Source organism: Corythoichthys intestinalis, chromosome 3 (genome assembly GCF_030265065.1).
Source record: "Corythoichthys intestinalis isolate RoL2023-P3 chromosome 3, ASM3026506v1, whole genome shotgun sequence".
Lineage (NCBI taxonomy): Eukaryota > Metazoa > Chordata > Actinopteri > Syngnathiformes > Syngnathidae > Corythoichthys > Corythoichthys intestinalis.
The window spans coordinates 43,961,708-43,981,191 of NC_080397.1; the positions used below are offsets into that span (position 1 = coordinate 43,961,708).

General features: G+C 38.5%; 1 protein-coding gene across 1 annotated transcript; it reads right to left on the minus strand.

Annotated features, from left to right (window-relative positions):
- Window positions 1-3,454: 3,454 nt before the first annotated feature.
- Window positions 3,455-17,926, minus strand: bnip3la (BCL2 interacting protein 3 like a). Its single transcript, XM_057832779.1, has 6 exons — window positions 17,792-17,926; window positions 16,581-16,842; window positions 12,897-12,978; window positions 9,954-10,057; window positions 9,728-9,877; window positions 3,455-5,042 (listed from the first exon to the last, which is right to left on the minus strand). The coding sequence occupies exons 1-6, from the start codon at window positions 17,871-17,873 to the stop codon at window positions 4,994-4,996; spliced, it is 729 nt and encodes a 242-aa protein (XP_057688762.1). The 5' UTR covers window positions 17,874-17,926; the 3' UTR covers window positions 3,455-4,993.
- Between the last annotated feature and the right edge of the window lie 1,558 nt (window positions 17,927-19,484).

The window sequence follows — 19,484 nt, forward strand, 5'->3', positions numbered from 1 at the left end:
CCAGCAGTGTACATAAGGCATTATCAAGATGGCATTGATAGAGACTACAGTAGAGGCTGAGGTTACGTTATGCATCCATTAGATGGAGCTGCGCTCAGAGTTGCTGTGAGACCTTTTGCGGCTCAAAATTGATACATATATAAAGCGCACCACATTATTAGGCGTGCCTTATAGTGCAGAAAATAGTTTGTTTTCCCTGCAGTGCCTCAAGTTTAACTTCATTACAATACTTATGAATTAGAATCATGTTTGTCATGTCATAGAAACCATATTAAAACAAATAATATATTTCCCTCCCCCATCTTTTTCCATTTTCAAACATTTTTGAAAAAGCTCCAAGGAGCCACTAGGGCAGCACTAAAGAGCTGCATTCGGCTCCAGAGCCGTGGGTTGCTGACCCCCGGTTTAATGTGAATGTATTGTGACTGAAAGACTCAAAGATTGCTGGGCATACTTTAAATACGTATTGTTCACAAATGTGTCTAAAGCTTTTTTGGTGAGCACCTCCCTTGACTATAAAAGATGATTCGTGAAATGTGCAGTTTTATCACCAGAAGCATGTTCTTTTTCTAACTCAGAATCAAGATTGCTTTTTTTTTTTTTTTTTTTTAATTATTATTCCAAAAGATTACCAAGAGAGTGCATCATACCTACGGCGACGCATACTGCTGTCACCATCATGCTTTGCACCTGTTTGACTCAAACTCGTACTGGTCAAGGTGAAAGGAATTGCAAACAGTTCTTAATAACAAATATTAGAGTTGTCCGATCATGACTTTTTAACCAATAACCCGATATTGTCCAACTAAAAAAATCCTATACAGATATCAAAACGATACAGATATATGCAATCATGGACCTAACATATTCATTATTTTTAGAAGTGGGTAGAGTAGCCAAAAATTTTACTCAAGTAAGAGTAGTGTTACTTCAAAAAAATATTACTCAAGTAAAAGTAAAATTAGTCATCCAAAAAATTTACTCAAGTACAAGTGAAAAGTATCCAGTGAAAATAATACTCAAGTAATGAGTAACATTAAGTAAATATTTTGTTTGATTTTTTTTTCAAACAGTAGTATTTTTAAAATTATTTTTTATGAACTGTTGTTATAATGATAATGTACAGTAACCCATTACGTAACCACATTGAGCCAAAGAAATACAAAAAATAGATAAATAAAAATCATTGAATTCCAGCGAGAGAAAAAAAAACAGAAATGAGGCATTATTCTTCCAAAGAGCATGAGTGCCCTCTAGTGGAAAAAATAGTTCCTGGTTTGAATAGTTCCTTCAGTTACTATCATAGAATTAAAATGATCATTTATCTCCGGTTTTCCGTGATCATTCGGTGCCAAATAAAAACTGGGAGTGGGGTTTAAATCTGCGCTTTCGAGTCATGTTCAGGGGAGCGCTCTATGTCAAATACTTCATTTTGGTGCTTTAAAGACGCCATGTGATTGAACAGGCTGGTGTGATCATAGAACGGCAAGCTTGCGTCCGATTGGTTTCATGGAGTTATGTGATTATTGTTGCGACATCTTATTGAAATTAGTCAAGCTACTCTTGGCATCGCTAGCAAAAATAAATAAGTAAATCTAATATGTAGAATAAAGAGGTAAAATGTAACGACCCTTGTTTAGCCCAAAGTAGCAGAGTAAGAGTAGCGTTTTTTTCTTCACAAATCTACTCAAGAAAAAAGTAAAAATTATTGCTTGGTAAAACTATTCTTAGAAGTACATTTTCTCAAAAAGTTACTCAAGTAAATGTAACGGAGTACATGTAACGCGTTACTAGTACTACCCACCTCAGATCACTTTTATTCATTTATTGTAGGGTGACCAAAGGTCCTCTTTTTCCCGGACATGTCCACTTTTTGCATCCTGTGCAGGGTGGCTGGTGGTTTATAAATTCAGGAAAATTTCTGGTTTTCATTATTTTTCAGGGGACCAATTAGCGTGTGTTGAAATTGACTGACGCTTTGCACAGAATACTACGGTACTGTGCTGCCTGTAACATGTTCCGAGAGAGCCTGCCCAATGGTTGGTTCTGCTGTGCTCAGTGACAGAGATAACAGACGTTGGAGTAGTGTTCCATCATCCCCCAAAGTGCTAAAACCATAAACACTCTAAAGTGACTTTTTGTTCTGTCAAATTTGTATTGTTGTGAGGCTACGGTTTGATTTACATTATTTCACTGGAAACAGAAAAGAGCTTTTTGTTAAAATTGTATTTTCTACAGAGGAGCTATTATTTAGAACATTATTACAGATTAGTTATTTGTAAAGCAAGAATTGAAAAGAAATCGATTTTGTTCAAGGATGATTTGTCAATTCAGAAGAGGCATTACTTTTTTGAATCATTATTTCATTCTAGTCTTTTTTTATGTTATTATTGTTCTATTATTTTAGGAATAATAAAGCCTGTTGAGTAACCTCTGAGAATTTTAATTTGTTGTATAACTATTTTGTTATAAAACTGAATTTTCTATTTAGACAGAGGAGGCACATTTTAAATATATTAAAGTGATAAGGCATGTTGAGTTAATTATCGAGGGTTGATTGAATATTTGCTTGATTGATTGAATATTTGCTTGTGCTCATATATACCTAATACATACATAATACATATTGCCATATTTTTTCTTATTTGATATAACCAGTAAATGATTATTGCTTGCTATACTAGGTATAATGTTTAAGTGTTACAAAGTGTTAAAAAGGGTCGGGGTGACAACTGCCTTGCTTCATGGCCGCAACATTGCGTAACTAGACCTTCTAGGACATCTTCAGCATCTTACGTCTGGACTTTCGTCTAGACTTTCGAGGACAATCTTCCATTCGAGGACATCTTCCATGGCCGCAGCGTTGCATAAATGAAGTGTCTGGGTCATTCTGACCACTTTACCTATGTGCCCTTGCTTACACACGTGTATTTAGTTAGTTCCACCTACATGCTCACACATAGCCAACCAAAATCACATGTGTGTCTCCAGCTTGCTTTCCCCCTCCCTTTAGGGCGGCACCCTTCTGTGTTAGGACAAACCCCTAATAAAAGAAAGAGCAAAGAGTTTTTTTTTTAGATCAATTCTGGTGACTATACAGCGTAATCTAGCATTTCTCTGTCTAGTCCCTCCTTGCTCTCCTTGGCCAAGAAAACTGAGTGTCTTCTCTCCTTATTTTTGGGTAATTTTACAAATGTCTACCTAAGGGTCTATTTTCGAACTTGACAAGGCATCTTTGAGTGAACTTCGAGTAAAATTTAAGTATCTCGAGGCCGGGTTGACTGTCCTCTTTTTTGGAAATCAAAATATGGTCACCCTAATTTATCGTTCATTCAATGTTTTGCACCATGCAAATACTCTGCTCACATAACAAAATCCAAACATCTTAGTTTGGAGACATCTAATGGTCAATAAGCATAACTGCTGTGTTAATAAATGGGGACATACTTCCAGATGACCAGTTTTCTGCTTTATTCAGTACAAAGTCAGTTCAGTTTCCATTGTCTTCAATTACTTGTTTACTAGCTGTGCAGATGTATGTCAATGATCAGAGACATGTTTAAGATTACAATTCCATTATGGAACCTCATGTTATATTGCTAGCCACTTTCTCACTAACTGTACACAAACCCATAGTGATATTGAACAGAAGGAGTTAGTATGTTTGTGACGTATTGACACTGATTGTTTTAAAACCTTAATCTACCACAGCAGCTAGAATAATAGGTTTGGGTTTCACATTACACCACAGTGTCATCAATTTTAAAATACTGACATTAATCCAGTCATTAATCTTCAGTATCATTATCAACAACAATATACAGAAATTACATGCACTTAAATTAGTAAATGCTTGTCTACTTACTTTTGTTTGTTGTAAGTTTACACGCATTATAGGCCTACCTATTAAATCACAATGGAAATGATTATAGACAGTGACATCTAGATGAAAACAATTCTAGAAACAGTATTTTCCATGGTGAGTTCTGCCTCAAACGGTGAAGAAGATGACGGTTAAAAACACACCATTGACATTATATAGGCAGGTATATTGTGCATTAATATGATGTTTTGTTGATGCAATATCAGGACTTTCTACGAATGGGCGCAGATCACAGCTTTAAGTATCTTCACATCTGCTTTTAAATAGCAAAACATATCAGGGAACTTCAAAACAATACAAATGTGCAGTTGCATTAATTTGACACTTTGTCATTGTTGCTGTAATATGCATTAAAAAGCAATATATCAAGGCAAAAAATAAAATAAAATAAAAAGCAGCATAGGTCACGTACACTGCCGCCTAGCTCAAGTTCCACTATCATAACATAGTTAAATACCACAAAATGCAAAAAAAATTGCTGGCTACAAGTTAAGATCGAGTTTTAAGATTTTAAACTTCAAAAAGAAAACCAGTTAAGGTTAAAATGATCAAGCTTCTATTTTAAAAAACACGTGCGCAGCAATATTAGCTTACTTCGACAACGGTACCTCTAAAGTTCTGCTTAAAAAGTTAAGGCGTTACAAGTTCCTTCAGTCACCTGTACTTTTCATATTTTAGATATGGCGCATATTTTTGGTTCATAGACACTGGCTAGTAAAAGTAGGGTAGTACAGTGAATTATCTAAATTCTAGAAGACCAGACTGTCTGGTGACAAAACAACAGAAAAAAAAATGAGTGACATTTCAGAAACCCATTTCAAACCAAAGCCCACTGATGCCAAACCCTTATAACATTTGTATTTGTACTAGATCACAGACTGAATTTTATCCAACTGAATCAGGGTTTGTTATGGAGTGGATCCCAGTTCATTGGGGCACTTTGGGTCATTTTGAGAAGGAATAACCACATTACAACGTGTGTATACACTTACAATGTGACACAATCAACATGGATTGGGAGGGCAAATGTTGGTGCACGATGACTGCAGAGAAACAAGTGATAACAGCTTGCTTGAAAGACAGGAGGACATCCAGGCACTGTTTTTCTACTCAGTAAGAGCTGGCGGAGGCTGTGGCGATTCTTTTACCAATGTACACCCTTCGAAAACAAAACAGGGAATTAATGACATGAAAAGCAGATTACATAAATCCGTTCATAATATTCTGTCTAAAATCGATGCAGAAAAATTAATTCACACGTTTGTTACATCTAGATTGGATTACTGTAACTCCTTACTCACAGCTTGTCCTAAAAGTTCTGTAAAAAGTCTTCAGCTAGTCCAGAACGCAGCAGCAAGACTTTTAACAGGAACTAATAGAAGAGAGCACATCACCCCTGTGCTCCAAGCCCTTCACTGGCTTCCAGTTGAGTTTAGAATTAAATTTAAAATCCTCCTTCTTACATTTAAGACCATCAATGGTTCGGGGCCATCTAATCTCACAGATGCTCTGGTTCCATAATGCTCCAACAGAACACTTCGTTCTCAGAAACCAGGTCTACTGGTAGTTCCCAGGGTCTCTAAAAGTACAGCAGGAGCTAGAGCCTGTAGTTACCAAGCTCCTGTCTTATGGAATCAGCTTCCACCTCATATTAAAGTGGCTGACACAGTCTGTACATTTAAGATTAGACTAAGTAAAAACGTTCCCATTTGACAAAGCTTATGGTCAGGCTAGTTGAAAACAGACTGGACTCACAATTCAGTCTAAGCTGCACAAGAAGCTATAATGCCAGGGGAAGTACAGCCATTGAGTCCTATCCCCTGCTTTTCACGCTACTTACCACTTGTCTTTACTTTATTTCTCTTTTCAAATTCTAATATCTAGTTGACTAGTCTCTTCATCCCTAGTCATCCGGTGTCCCCTTTCCCCCCTCCCCTCTGGGGGAGGGGCTATTTTTCAGCCGAAGCCGCCTGACTATCCTGACCCCTGGCTGGATGGACAACCTCGTCACCCACCCGTCTCATCTGGCTAGATGGACCCCCTCAAGTTCTCTCACTCCATTGCGTCTCTACAAACTGGAACTCCTTCTGCTAATACCCATCATCAGTCCTGGTGCTTCTATAGCCTGTCCGTCCTGGGAGTGGATCTCTCCTGACTGTGGTTCTCCCCAAGGTTTCTCTTTTTTCCCATGTTTTTTTTTTTTTTTTTTTTTTAGTTTTTCCTTGACGCCATGGAGGCTCTAAGGATGGGGGATGCCCAGGACTTGAACTCATCTAATTCATCTACTCTATCTGATTGTGTATCATATTGACTCTGCAAAGCCCTCTGAGACAAACTTGTTGTAATATAGGACTATACAAATAAATTGAATTGAATAATTCAAGAATGTCTCACATAAAGACAACTACCGGAATTTTCACACTAACAGGTGCACCTGACTATAAGCCGCCATCCAACAAATTTGACATGAAAACGGCATTTGTTCATAGATAAGCCGCACCCTAACCCTATAAACCCTAACCCTATGGGATATTTACACCAAAAGATATTAACTGGTAACACTTTATCTGACAACGGCATAATATGACAGTCATAAGACCAAATGAACCACCATGAAGCTTTGAACCAACTGGCTACTAAGGTCCATTGCTTCAAGAAGCTTCATTTGCCCATCACTGCTCCCTTGGGGGAGACAGTCAACCTCTGCTGTCAACACTTGTTGTCGTCGTCCAACATGGCTCCTAGTAGAGGAGTTCCAAAAAATCGATTATTACATGCATCGCGATACGACACGTTACGATTCGATTACGATTCATAAAGGTTAAATGACGATGATTTTCCCTCATAACTTTATGACAGCCGCTCGTAGCGGAACGAAACTCAAGACACATCTGCCGCCCGGACACCGTTAACGGACGCACGCACAACGTTATGATGGGGAGACAGATTTACTCCTTTTCAAAAGACTGGAAAACAAATTAGTGGCAGGAACAAAAGCGCTACCGCCGGTGCGCAAGTTATTTTTTAGAGCAAGAGGGGAAGAGAGATGGTTCGTTGCTCCTTGTCTTTCAGATGTCCAGCAGTAGTTTTTAGGCATTTCAATTGAAAAATGTCCTGAGTGTGTTGCTAAGACCTGTGTGCGTCTATAAGAGGTGAGTACATGAACCCTCTTGGACTGCTTAGCCTTTATTGTTGTTGTTTTTGAGATGTTAATACTTAGCGCCGAGCGCTAAGCTAATTCGATATCATATATTTCATATGCAGAACGTGTAAAACCATGATTAAGTACTGCGGTAACACTACAAACATGCGAAATAGTACAGAAATCTGTTGTTGCAAGTGCTGCCTAGGAGCTGACAGGTGTGTGTGCGCGTGGGCGGGCAGGGAGAAAAGAAAGTGTGCGCGCTGTAATTAGTGTGTGTGTGGCGATGTTGGAGGCTGCCGGACTTTTTTATGTGCTCGGCAATAAACGCCACAAGTTAAAAGTGATCAAGAGCAGTTGTGATTTCCACCTGTCACTCCAAGAGTTACACAATGGAGGTAACACTGTGAAAACAAAGTATATTGGTTAAAAGAAGTCTTATATCTAAAGACACTTAGTGTCCAGAAAATTTGGAATTCATTCCACCAGTGTAAATTTTATTGTATTGTTGAGAGAAATAAGTACTCCCTTTAAAATGGTTAATGTTTTTGCACTTTCTTGTAAAAAATAAATAAATAAAAAAGCAGCTTAAGGGCAGCTTTTTGTTGTATGGGCATGTTTCCATCGTTCCTGTTGAATCCTAAGAATATTTTAAATAAATAATGGACGTAAATTTGTTTGGCTACTTTATTAATCAGTAATGTACGATGCGTTGATAATCGTGATAATTGCGATAACCGTGATCATCGTCAATACCGTGATCATCGTTCAAAAATCGAATCGTAGCACCCTGAATCGTAATCAAATCGAATTGTGGGGTGCCTAAGATGGCACAGCACACCCCTATCTCCTAGCATGCATTGCAGCGCTACAGATGTAAATAACAATCAACATTCATGTTCTGTGCAAATTATTTCTTCATTTACTGTTTCAATTGTTTCATTAATTGCTAATTATGGTATTTGGTAACACTTCATTTGACAGTGGCGCCATAAGACTGTCATTAGACCAGTGCTTCTCAATTATTTTCTGTTACTCCCCCCCAAGGAAGACGTAAATGTTTCGCGCCCCCCCCCCCCCCAAACTCTGCCGCCACTGTAAATAGTATCATTTGTCCATTAATATTATAAGTACACCTCTGCCTCACATTGTGTCCTTTTTTTCCTATTAGAGAAAATAACAGAGATCAACTTATAAAGTATAACTTTATTAACATTGTTTTGTTTGTAACAGAAAAGACTTAACACGCATCAATTTGCCTGAATTAAAAAAAAAAAAGTAACATCCAAACTGTAAAAATACACTCAAGGTACATTTTTGACCATTTGATAATGAAAAATAAAATCAGTAAATACTAACAAATTCAAATTGATTAGAAACATTAACTCATGAGGACAATATGCCAAAAAATTTGACCGAAAAAACAAAACTGAATAGAAGAAGGGAAAAAAGTGTCTTTGGACAGAAGGACAGTTTTTATTTTCGCTGCTCCTAGTATCACCTCCAGTTTGCGATGATGTGGGGTATATTGCACTGCTAACAGTGCTCACTGGTTTACTGATATAACACTGACAAAGCGGGACGATTATTGGCAAAATTCGGCACGTTTTCGCTGAAAAACAACCAAGCAGCTTATCAATGAGATTGGGGTCTAATGTCTTTAAGTGGCGTCTTAATTGATTTGGCTTCCGGCTGTCCGCTATAATCATTTTTAGACACAGTAAACAGTGGTCTTTCCTCGTCTACCACTGTATTAAATGTCAAAGCCAAAAGCCAAACGGCCCGAAAAAAGTGTATTCTCGGCGGCCGAGGGAGAACCGTAGGTGAGGGCGGTCGTCGTGACGATCCCAAGCCGAAAATGGCACTTTTCGGGCGGACACGTGAGAACCGGAGAAGACAGTGGGTCACTGCGTGAGATGGCTTTCGAAAACGGTGCACAGCTCTCCAGCTCTTCATTCATGAGTCTCTTCCGTGCGCTCTTGCTTACTTCAAAAATACTGCGCACACTTTGAAAATGAGAGCGCCACTGCCACCCATTGAGTGGATGTGCAAGTACACTTTATTCTAGTACAGCAAAAAAAAAAAAAAATAAATAAAGCATGTTCCCCGAGGTCACACGCGCCACCCCTGGCATCGCTCTGCGCCCCCCTGAGGGGGCGCGCCCTACTATTTGAGAAGTACTGCATTAGACAATCATAATTATGACATGACAGTGTCATGAGCATTAATGAATGCTTATAACAGATGTCATTTAGTGTTATCCGCCTAATCATTTCACTTTTGAATAGATGTAAAAGATTCAAGTGGGACATAAATGGAGTTAATGACATAACATACCAGCTGACACTTAATGACATCTGTCCTAAGCATTCAGTAATGCCCATGATAGTGTCATGTCATAATTATAACAGTCTATAACAGTATTATGACGCCACTGTCAAATAAAGTGTTACCTATTAACCCAAATAAAGTAAGTCGCACTGGACTATAAGCCGCAGGATTCAAAATGAAGGGAAAAAAGTCGCGGCTTATAGTCAGAAAATTACGGTACTTGATGTAGCGAAAAGGTGAATTGTGTTTTTAATCATCATTTCCTGTCATAATATTGCATGACATAAAATCAGTCTACTGGTGCAAAAAAACATGAAAGGACGCTAATCACAGGCGGTGTGTGAATAGCCATAAAAAATACAATTTCTTACCCGATTCCAAGAGCGAGGATGTGTGAAATGAAAAGTGACGGGATGAAAACTTTGAGGAACTCAGCAGAGAATACGCCACCTTTCTTCATGACTCCACTCTTTCTCATACTGAGGGACACCGCACGCCGGGGGTGCCTGAAGTGGAATTCCCTGAAATGATCAAATTGGAACATCATGTTAAAGCCCTCGTCAAGATGCTAAACAAGAAGCTTGAGCGCCTTCTCACTTGGGTGGAATGTTTTCTGGCCTGCTGGACCAATCGGCAACCCAATCTACTTCTTTGTTCATGAGTATATCATCCTCTCTGTCTGCGCCTTCTTCTTCTTCTGACTGCAAATGTGAAAGGAGGAAAAAACTGTAGGTGTACCTTAGAGATCATCACAACAATGACGCACTGTGGACTCAGTCAAACAATTCTGGGGTTGTGCAATTTGAACTTTTTCTTAAGCTTTGCATTTTTTGGGTTATCCCACAGCTGATATGCAGCAGTGATGGAATAAAGTGGTACCTCGACATCCGACGTAAAATTTGACTCGCCATTTGTTTCTACATCCAACGACATACAGTGCCTTGCAAAAGTATTCGGCCCCCTTGAATCTTGCAACCTTTCGCCACATTTCAGGCTTCAAACATAAAGATATGAAATTTAATTTTTTTGTCAAGGATCAACAACAAGTGGGACACAATCGTGAAGTGGAACAACATTTATTGGATAATTTAAACTTTTTTAACAAATAAAAAACTGAAAAGTGGGGCGTGCAATATTATTCGGCCCCTTTACTTTCAGTGCAGCAAACTCACTCCAGAAGTTCAGTGAGGATCTCTGAATGATCCAATGTTGTCCTAAATGACCGATGATGATAAATAGAATCCACCTGTGTGTAATCAAGTCTCCGTATAAATGCACCTGCTCTGTGATAGTCTCAGGGTTCTGTTTAAAGTGCAGAGAGCATTATGAAAACCAAGGAACACACCAGGCAGGTCCGAGATACTGTTGTGGAGAAGTTTAAAGCCGGATTTGGATACAAAAAGATTTCCCAAGCTTTAAACATCTCAAGGAGCACTGTGCAAGCCATCATATTGAAATGGAAGGAGCATCAGACCACTGCAAATCTACCAAGACCCGGCCGTCCTTCCAAACTTTCTTCTCAAACAAGGAGAAAACTGATCAGAGATGCAGCCAAGAGGCCCATGATCACTCTGGATGAACTGCAGAGATCTACAGCTGTCTGTGGGAGAGTCTGTCCATAGGACAACAATCAGTCGTACACTGCACAAATCTGGCCTTTATGGAAGAGTGGCAAGAAGAAAGCCATTTCTCAAAGATATCCATAAAAAGTCTCGTTTAAAGTTTGCCACAAGCCACCTGGGAGACACACCAAACATGTGGAAGAAGGTGCTCTGGTCAGATGAAACCAAAATTGAACTTTTTGGCCACAATGCAAAACGATATGTTTGGCGTAAAAGCAACACAGCTCATCACCTTGAACACACCATCCCCACTGTCAAACATGGTGGTGGCAGCATCATGGTTTGGGCCTGCTTTTCTTCAGCAGGGACAGGGAAGATGGTTAAAATTGACGGGAAGATGGATGCAGCCAAATACAGGAACATTCTGGAAGAAAACCTGTTGGTATCTGCACAAGACCTGAGACTGGGACGGAGATTTATCTTCCAACAGGACAATAATCCAAAACATAAAGCCAAATCTACAATGGAATGGTTCAAAAATAAACGTATCCAGGTGTTAGAATGGCCAAGTCAAAGTCCAGACCTGAATCCAATCGAGAATCTGTGGAAAGAGCTGAAGACTGCTGTTCACAAACACTCTCCATCCAACCTCACTGAGCTCGAGCTGTTTTGCAAGGAAGAATGGGCAAGAATGTCAGTCTCTCGATGTGCAAAACTGATAGAAACATACCCCAAGCGACTTGCAGCTGTAATTGGAGCAAAAGGTGGCGCTACAAAGTAGTAACGCAAGGGGGCCGAATAATATTGCACGCCCCACTTTTCAGTTTTTTATTTGTTAAAAAAGTTTAAATCATCCAATAAATTTTGTTCCACTTCACGATTGTGTCCCACTTGTTGTTGATTCTTGACAAAAAATTACAATTTTATATCTTTATGTTTGAAGCCTGAAATGTGGCGAAAGGTTGCAAGGTTCAAGGGGGCCGAATACTTTTGCAAGGCACTGTACTCTAAATACGACGATTTATGAGAGCGCCGCAGTTTCTTTGTTTTCCCGCAAGACGGAGGCAAGGCGGATTTTCTTTTGAGAGAAATCAGCATGGATACAAGGTTAGTGCAGGTGGTGAAAAAAGGAAAGAGGTGACGCTTACCATTGAAATGAAGACGGAAATGATACAAAAATAAAAGAGTGGTGTGCACCTCCGCGAACTGGCTAGACAATACGGCCGTGGAATGTTTACAATCTCGACTGTCCTCCTCAGACTTCCACTCGCCAGTCTTCATAAATTAAGGTGACAATTATTATTGTGATAACATCGCCAAAGAAATCACCAGCTTTGTCAGGTTTTTAATCATCTATTTCAGAACTTGTGCAACACAACATGCCTACTGTCCGCAGCAGCTGGACATGAAAAAAGAAAGTCTTCTATCACTCGGTCTTGTCAGCCACGCAGTGTGTTTAGCTACAGCATGCAAAACACATCCGTCACATTAGAACCCGATTCGTTCCATTATTACAGGAATTATTAATACTGGATTATTATTCCGATTTATAATTTATTTGTTTTGATATGTGTAATTGCCATTTGTAATAGTACCAGTAGTATTTATTAATGATTTTGTGTAGGTTTTCAGGCTGCGTAATGAATTAATGGAATGATAATATATTCTTATGGGAAAATCCTGCTCGACATACGGCCATTTCGACTTACAAACAAGGTCCTGGAAATAATTAACTTCGTATGTAGCGGTACCACTGTATAACGAAAGGAATGCACAGAATTACAAGTTAGCAGTAATTAATGTAAGGGGATTTTAATTCTCAAGTGTAAATGGTGACCCCCACTTGACACTGGGTACCGCATTGCTAACACCATCAAAATGAGGAAGTTATACACATAAACATAGCATTACTTATTTCATTTTTTACATGTAACTACAATAAAAACAAATTTATTTTGAAATACGGTGTGACATTTACCTGACTGACTCTTGGACTGGACATGTCCACGTCAAAAGTGATCTGACCCTCATCTTGGTCTGGACTTTGTGGCCTGTGGGGACTAAGTGGACACTTTCTAGTTAATAAGTATGCTTCAAAATAATTGACACATACCAAGGGTGTAGGTTTGCATAGGGACATAACACTACCAACTTTTCAGGATGCTAAAATTGTCCCTACCACGTTTAAAGCAACCGTATTTGCATTACTGTATATAATGACTTCAGTTATATAGGTACTGTAATTTAGATTGTCTTACAGCCCAACAGGAATACAACACGCTGCCTCTTCCGCCCCCTTCGAAGACGAGGGATATTACAAGTTTTTTCCCACCAGCAGCAGCCACTGTAAGTAATTTAGAGACATCTATGTTGTGGAGGTAGACAACTCACCGCTAATTTTGCTACTGAAACTCCAACTTGCATCGGAGTTAGCATAACATTAATTTGTGCGAGTTTCTCGCACACAAGGAGGAAGCTGCTTTGAGAGAAATACCTTACTGTATGTTTTCTACTGTTAACATTAATTAAACTGTAAGAAATGTAGTAAACCAAGGTTTACCCCCTTTACCCCAGTTATAATTTTCTTTTTATTTATGTGGTCTTAAAGTACCCCAGGAAGGCTCCATTTTTATTTATGTTTGTTATTACCTGACTAAGAAGTTTTTTTTTGGTCATATTTAATTTAGACAATTTTGAGTGGTATTAAGACAAATATTTATTTTTTGCATTCCTGCATAGTTAAGAGATGATTAACAATTTTGTTTTTCCTGTGTATGTTAATATAATTTGTGTTCAAATATTACAATTTAATTTGGTAATAAAATCCAGACATTTATTCTGGAAGTTTTCAAAATGTTTCCTTTTTATTTTTTGAAAACAAAGGTTTGAATCGAATGGTGTATCACCTGAACCAATACATATGCACTGCAAAAACCCACCTCCTTAAAACTGAGAAAAAAACAAACAAACAAAAAAAAACAAAAAACAACAAATAAACTTGAATTCATTTCCCTACTGCTCGTCTACAAAACACTTAATGGCCTTGGACCAAAATACAAGCTTGATTTGTTAGATTCCTATGAAACATCTCGACCCCTAAGGTCGTCTGGAACCGGTCTCCTGTATGTTCCAAGAACAAGAACAAAGCAGGGTGAGGCAGTTTATAGTTATTATGTTCCTCACCTCTGGAACAAGTTACCTGAAGGTCTGAAGTCTGCTCAAACTGTTAGCTCCTTTAAATCAGGGCTAAAAACGGTTTTGTTTAACACTGCATATCCATAACTGTCTACATATGTCAATCAATTTGCGTTCTATTCCTCTTGTGCTTATCTCCATTGCTGATTTCAATTATTAGCAGCAGTAGTAGTATTTGTTTTATTTTTAAATTTTTTATTCTATTCGTGATTAAATGCGATTTTTATGTATAATTTTATTTCCTATTTCAATTGTCTTTGTTTTTATGTTCTGTTGATTTTAATGTGATTTTTACGATCTTCATGAGATGTAAAGCACTTTGAATTGCCTTGTGTTGAATTGTGATGTATAAATAAATTTGCCTTGCCTTCTTTTTAGTGTAAATCTATTAAAAATACGTGAAATTATGTGCCAGTGCTTCAAGTAGAAATGTTCTTAATTCAATCATCGATATTGTTCAAAACATTATTTGAAAGCATTTTTTTTCTTGGTTTAGGTGAAAAATTATTAACTTCTGGATGTATGGGCTCAACAAGAATGAATAGAAATATTTACTTAAATTAAATGAAATAATCTGATGGAATAAACTGTTAACTAGCCTTTAACACTCAAAACAAGACAGAAAAAATTATTCGACTAGATTTAAGAAAAATTATCAGATTAAGATGTTATAAATTTGCATTGTGAAAGTTAGGATAAATCAATACAGATTTATTTTGCATTAGTCATTTAGCCTATCAATTAATTAGGTCGATATTGGTGAGAACTGTAGCCCTGACACCTGTTCATCCAATCTGTTTGGTCGTATTAATGTCAGACCCCAGCTTTTTGTGTCCATGCAGGTTATGCTGTTATATCGTCCCTACCAATATTGAGACCAAACCTACGCCCTTGAAAAAACTGGTCCTTCGAAAAAAAAATAGCATATTGTGGTGAAGTTCATTATTTTCTGTAATGTACTGATAAACATTAGACTTTTATATATTTTAGATTCATTACACACAACTGAAGTAGTTCAAGAATTTTGTTTTACTATTGATGATTTTAGCAAAAAAGACAAGAAAAAACAAAAATCCCTATATTAAAAATAATTGCATATCATGAAAAGGTACTCTAAAGAAGCTACTAACCTAATCATCTGAATCAACGAATTAACTCAAAACTCCTGAGAAAAAGATTCCTGAGGCTTTTAAAAACTCCCAGCCTGGTTCATTACTCAAAACTGCAATCATGGGCAAGACTGACGACCTGACTGCTATCAAGAAGGCCATCATTGACACCCTCAAGCAAGAGGCAAAGACACAGAAAGAAATTTCTGATCGAATAGGCTGTTCCCAGAGTGCTGTATCAAGGCACCTCAGTGGGAAGTCTGTGGGAAGGAAAAAGTGGCAGGAAATGCTGCACAACCAGAAGAGGTGACCGCACCCTGAGAAAGATTGTAGAGAAGGGCCGATTCCAGACCTTAGGGGACCTGCAGAAACAGTGGACTGAGTGTGGAGTAGAAACATCCAGAGCCACCGTGCGTGTGTGAAATAGCTGCAGAAGCGCCTGACCTGGGCTACAGAGAAGCAGCACTGGACTGTTGCTCAGTGGTCCAAAGTACTTTTTTCAGATGAAAGCAAATTTTGCATGTCATTTGGAAATGAAGGTGCCAGAGTTTGGAGGAAGACCGGGGAGAAGGAAATGCCAAAATGCCTGAAGTCCAGTGTCAAGTACCCACAGTCAGTGATGGTTTGGGGTTCCATGTCAACTGCTGGTTTGGTCTACTGTGTTTTATCAAGGGCAGGGTCAATGCAGCTAGCTATCAGGAGATTTTGGAGAACTTAATGCTTCCATCTGCTGAAAAGCTTTATGGAGATGACGATTTCATTTTTCAGCACGACCTGGCACCTGCTCACAGTGCCAAAACCACTGGTAAATGGTTTACTGACCATGGATTTACTTTGCTCAATTGGCCTGCCAACTCTCCTGACCTGAACCCCATAGAGAATCTGTGGGATATTGTGAAGAGGAAGTTGAGCGACACCAGACCCAACACTGTGGATGAGCTTAAGGGCGCTATCGAAGCACCCTGGGTCTCCATAACATCTCAGTGCCACAGGCTGATTGCCTCCATGCCATGCCGCATTGAAGCAGTCATTTCTGCAAAAGGATTCCCAACCAAGTATTGAGTGCATAGCTGATATAACTAAATGAAGGTTGACTTTTTTTGTATTGGTCGGATGAAATATGCTATTTTTTTGAGATAGGGATTTTTGTTTTTTCTTGACTTTTTTTTCCCCAAAATCATCAATATTAAAACAATTAAAGGCTTGAACTACTTCAGTAGTGTGTAATGAATCTAAAATATATGAAAGTCTAATGTTTATCAGTACAATACAGAAAATAATTTAATTAACTTTATCACAATATGCTAATTTTTTTAGAAGGACGAGTACCTTCTATTGTCAAATATCTTCAGCCCCACCTGTCACACGAAGAATTACTCGGGCTGGACTCATGCTGTGCATCCAACAGGATCTTCTCCATGTCTCCATTGTGAATGGACGAGGATGACGGCACATGTTCTAGTCCTCCGATTAGGGTTTCATCTATTTCAGGAACCACTTGTAAAGTTTGACTCATGCCAGCATTTGCATTTATTTGGTCTGCAGCGGCTGATGTTTGCGATCTGGTGTCCACACCCTGAGCTCCTGTGTTTCCATTCAACTCCAACTCCACCCAAGAGCCTTGGACACACAAAAGGTTCAACGGAATTTTAGAGTATTCGACATATAATCTGATGTATTAACCACTTTTGCATGGCGCGTTGGATTCAGATTATCTGGACTGCCATCAGTGATAGCGTTCATATTTGTACCACTGCCCTACTAAGAGCGAGAGCTTTTTTTCCTCACCAGGAGGGCGTTACGCAATCTATGACAGCCAGCTTCGCTGCTAACAAAATGCAAACTAATCGCACTAAAAACCTCTTTCGTCAATTCATATTAAACTATTTAAAAAAGGAACGCAAGAACTATAAAAACGATGAGAACGACGTGCCTGAGAACGTCCGATTCTATTTTTATAAACATGTCAACAATGCAGGCTTCTGTTGCATAACAGACCCCGAAGTGACGCTGTTTTACATTCTGTATGATGCGCATACACATTAAAATGATTTTCGTAAATGTGAAACAACCTTAGGTCCATTGTGAGTCAAATGTTTCTAATATTCTGTTATCAGTGACAGTGCAAAAAATATTTGTCGCCAATAACGTCTAATCATCGTTTTTAAGTGTTTAAATTAGACAGACCGTGACTGCTAAAACAGCAGTAGCGTAAGAAAGAAACAACAGCACAATTACTTTACACCTAACGATTGCAAGGAAATTCGTTAAATTTAAAACAAAGCAATGTTTGTCATTTTTTTCCTGACTCAACGTTGTTTTCATTTTGGGAGTCCGCCCTACTTTGAGTTGACAATGCGATTGGCTATAATTTCCATCAGTAAAAACAACGCAAAATCCTATTGGATATCTCTCATAGACGTCAGTGTACGTCACCCACGACTCGCCAAGATGAGGAAACGCTTTTAGACGATGCAACTTTAACCAAAATTACACGAGCGCCACTTCGGACAAGAGAAAACTTTAGAGGTCTTGGGATTGTCATATGAACGTGCAGGGTGTTACGTACCATGAAGTCCTGGTTCTTGGTTATTGTTTTGTTGAGCAGCAGCGGTGGACATGTTGACTCCTGTTTTAGCATTCGTCAACATGACCGGACGTGCGCATGCGCGAAATCAGTCGACAGTCAAGACAAGATAACAAAGACTGCGTTTAACTAGTAATTGGCGCCTTTACCTTTTAATGTCAAAATACGTCAACGATGATGTGTAACGCTTAAACAAGATCTGACAAAGGCAGGCAGCTTTGTGTGATCACTGCTCCTGTAATTGTGTAGGATGTAATCATTAATAGGGTCCAAACTAAAAAAAAAAATATATATATATATACACAGTGATACATTAGAGAGGCATGTAATTGTCAACATGGGTAAAGCTCAACCATGAGAGACAGAATGTGGAAAAAAAACCCAGAAAATCACATTGTTTGATTCAGTAATCTTTCTCCTCCAATCACGAGATCCTGTGTTTCTACCAAAAAGTTCTATTTTGGTTTCATCTGACCATAACACATTCTCCCAGTCCTCTTCTGGATCATCCAAATGCTCTCTAGCGAACCGCAGACGGGCCTGGACGTGTACTTTTTTTAGCAGGGGGACACGTCTGGCAGTGCAGGATTTGGGTTCCTGGCGGCGCACAGTGTTACTGATAGTAGCCTTTGATACTGTGGTCCCAGCTCTCTGTAGGTCATTCACTAGGTCCCCCTGTGTGGTTCTGGGATTTTTGCTCACCGTTCTTGTTATCATTTTGACGCCACGGGGTGAGATCTTGCAGGGAGCCCCAGATCGAGGGAAATTATCAGTGGTCTTGTATGTCTGCCATTTTCTAACAATTGCTCCTACAGTTGATTTATTTACACCAAGCGTTTTACCTATTGCAGATTCAGCCTTCCCAGCCTGGTGCAGGTCTACAATTTTGTCTCTGGTGTCCTTCAACAGCTCTTTGGTCTTGACCATAGTGGAGTTTGGAGTATGACTGACTGAGGTTGTGGACAGGTGTCTTTTATACCGATAACGAGCTAAAACAGGTGTCATTAATACAGGTAACGAGAGGAGCCTCGTTAGAAGAAGTTAGTCCTCTTTGACAGCCAGAAATCTTGCTTCTTTGTAGGTGACCAAATACTTATTTTCCACTCTAATTTGGAAATAAATTCTTTAAAAAATCAAACAATGTGATTTTCTGTTGTTTTTTCCGCATTCTGTCTCTCATGGTTGAGGTTTACCCATGTTGACAATTACAGGCCTCTCTAATCTTTTCAAGTAGGAGAGCTTGCACAATTGGTGGTTGACTAAATACTTATTAGCCCCAATGTGTACTTATGTATGTATGTGTGTATATATATATATATATATATATATATATATATATATATATATATATATATATATATATATATATATATATATAGGCGCATGTCACACAGTGGGGGAAAAAAAAAAAAAAACTTAAAAATGATTGTATCTGTACGATGTTACTTTTCACAAAACATTGTGACTACACTAATAAGCAATCTTATTATTTATATATATATATAAATGCCACACAATCAAATTTGATAGTCTTTTTATTCAGGCTTTTTTGTAGAACTAACAAGTTGCTTTCTTTTTGAACATTGAACAGTGGTTAATTCCCCTGAGTGTTTCCTATCTAGCACGGTGGAAGAAATGCATGTTATAAAAATAAAAAAAAATAAAAAAAAAATAA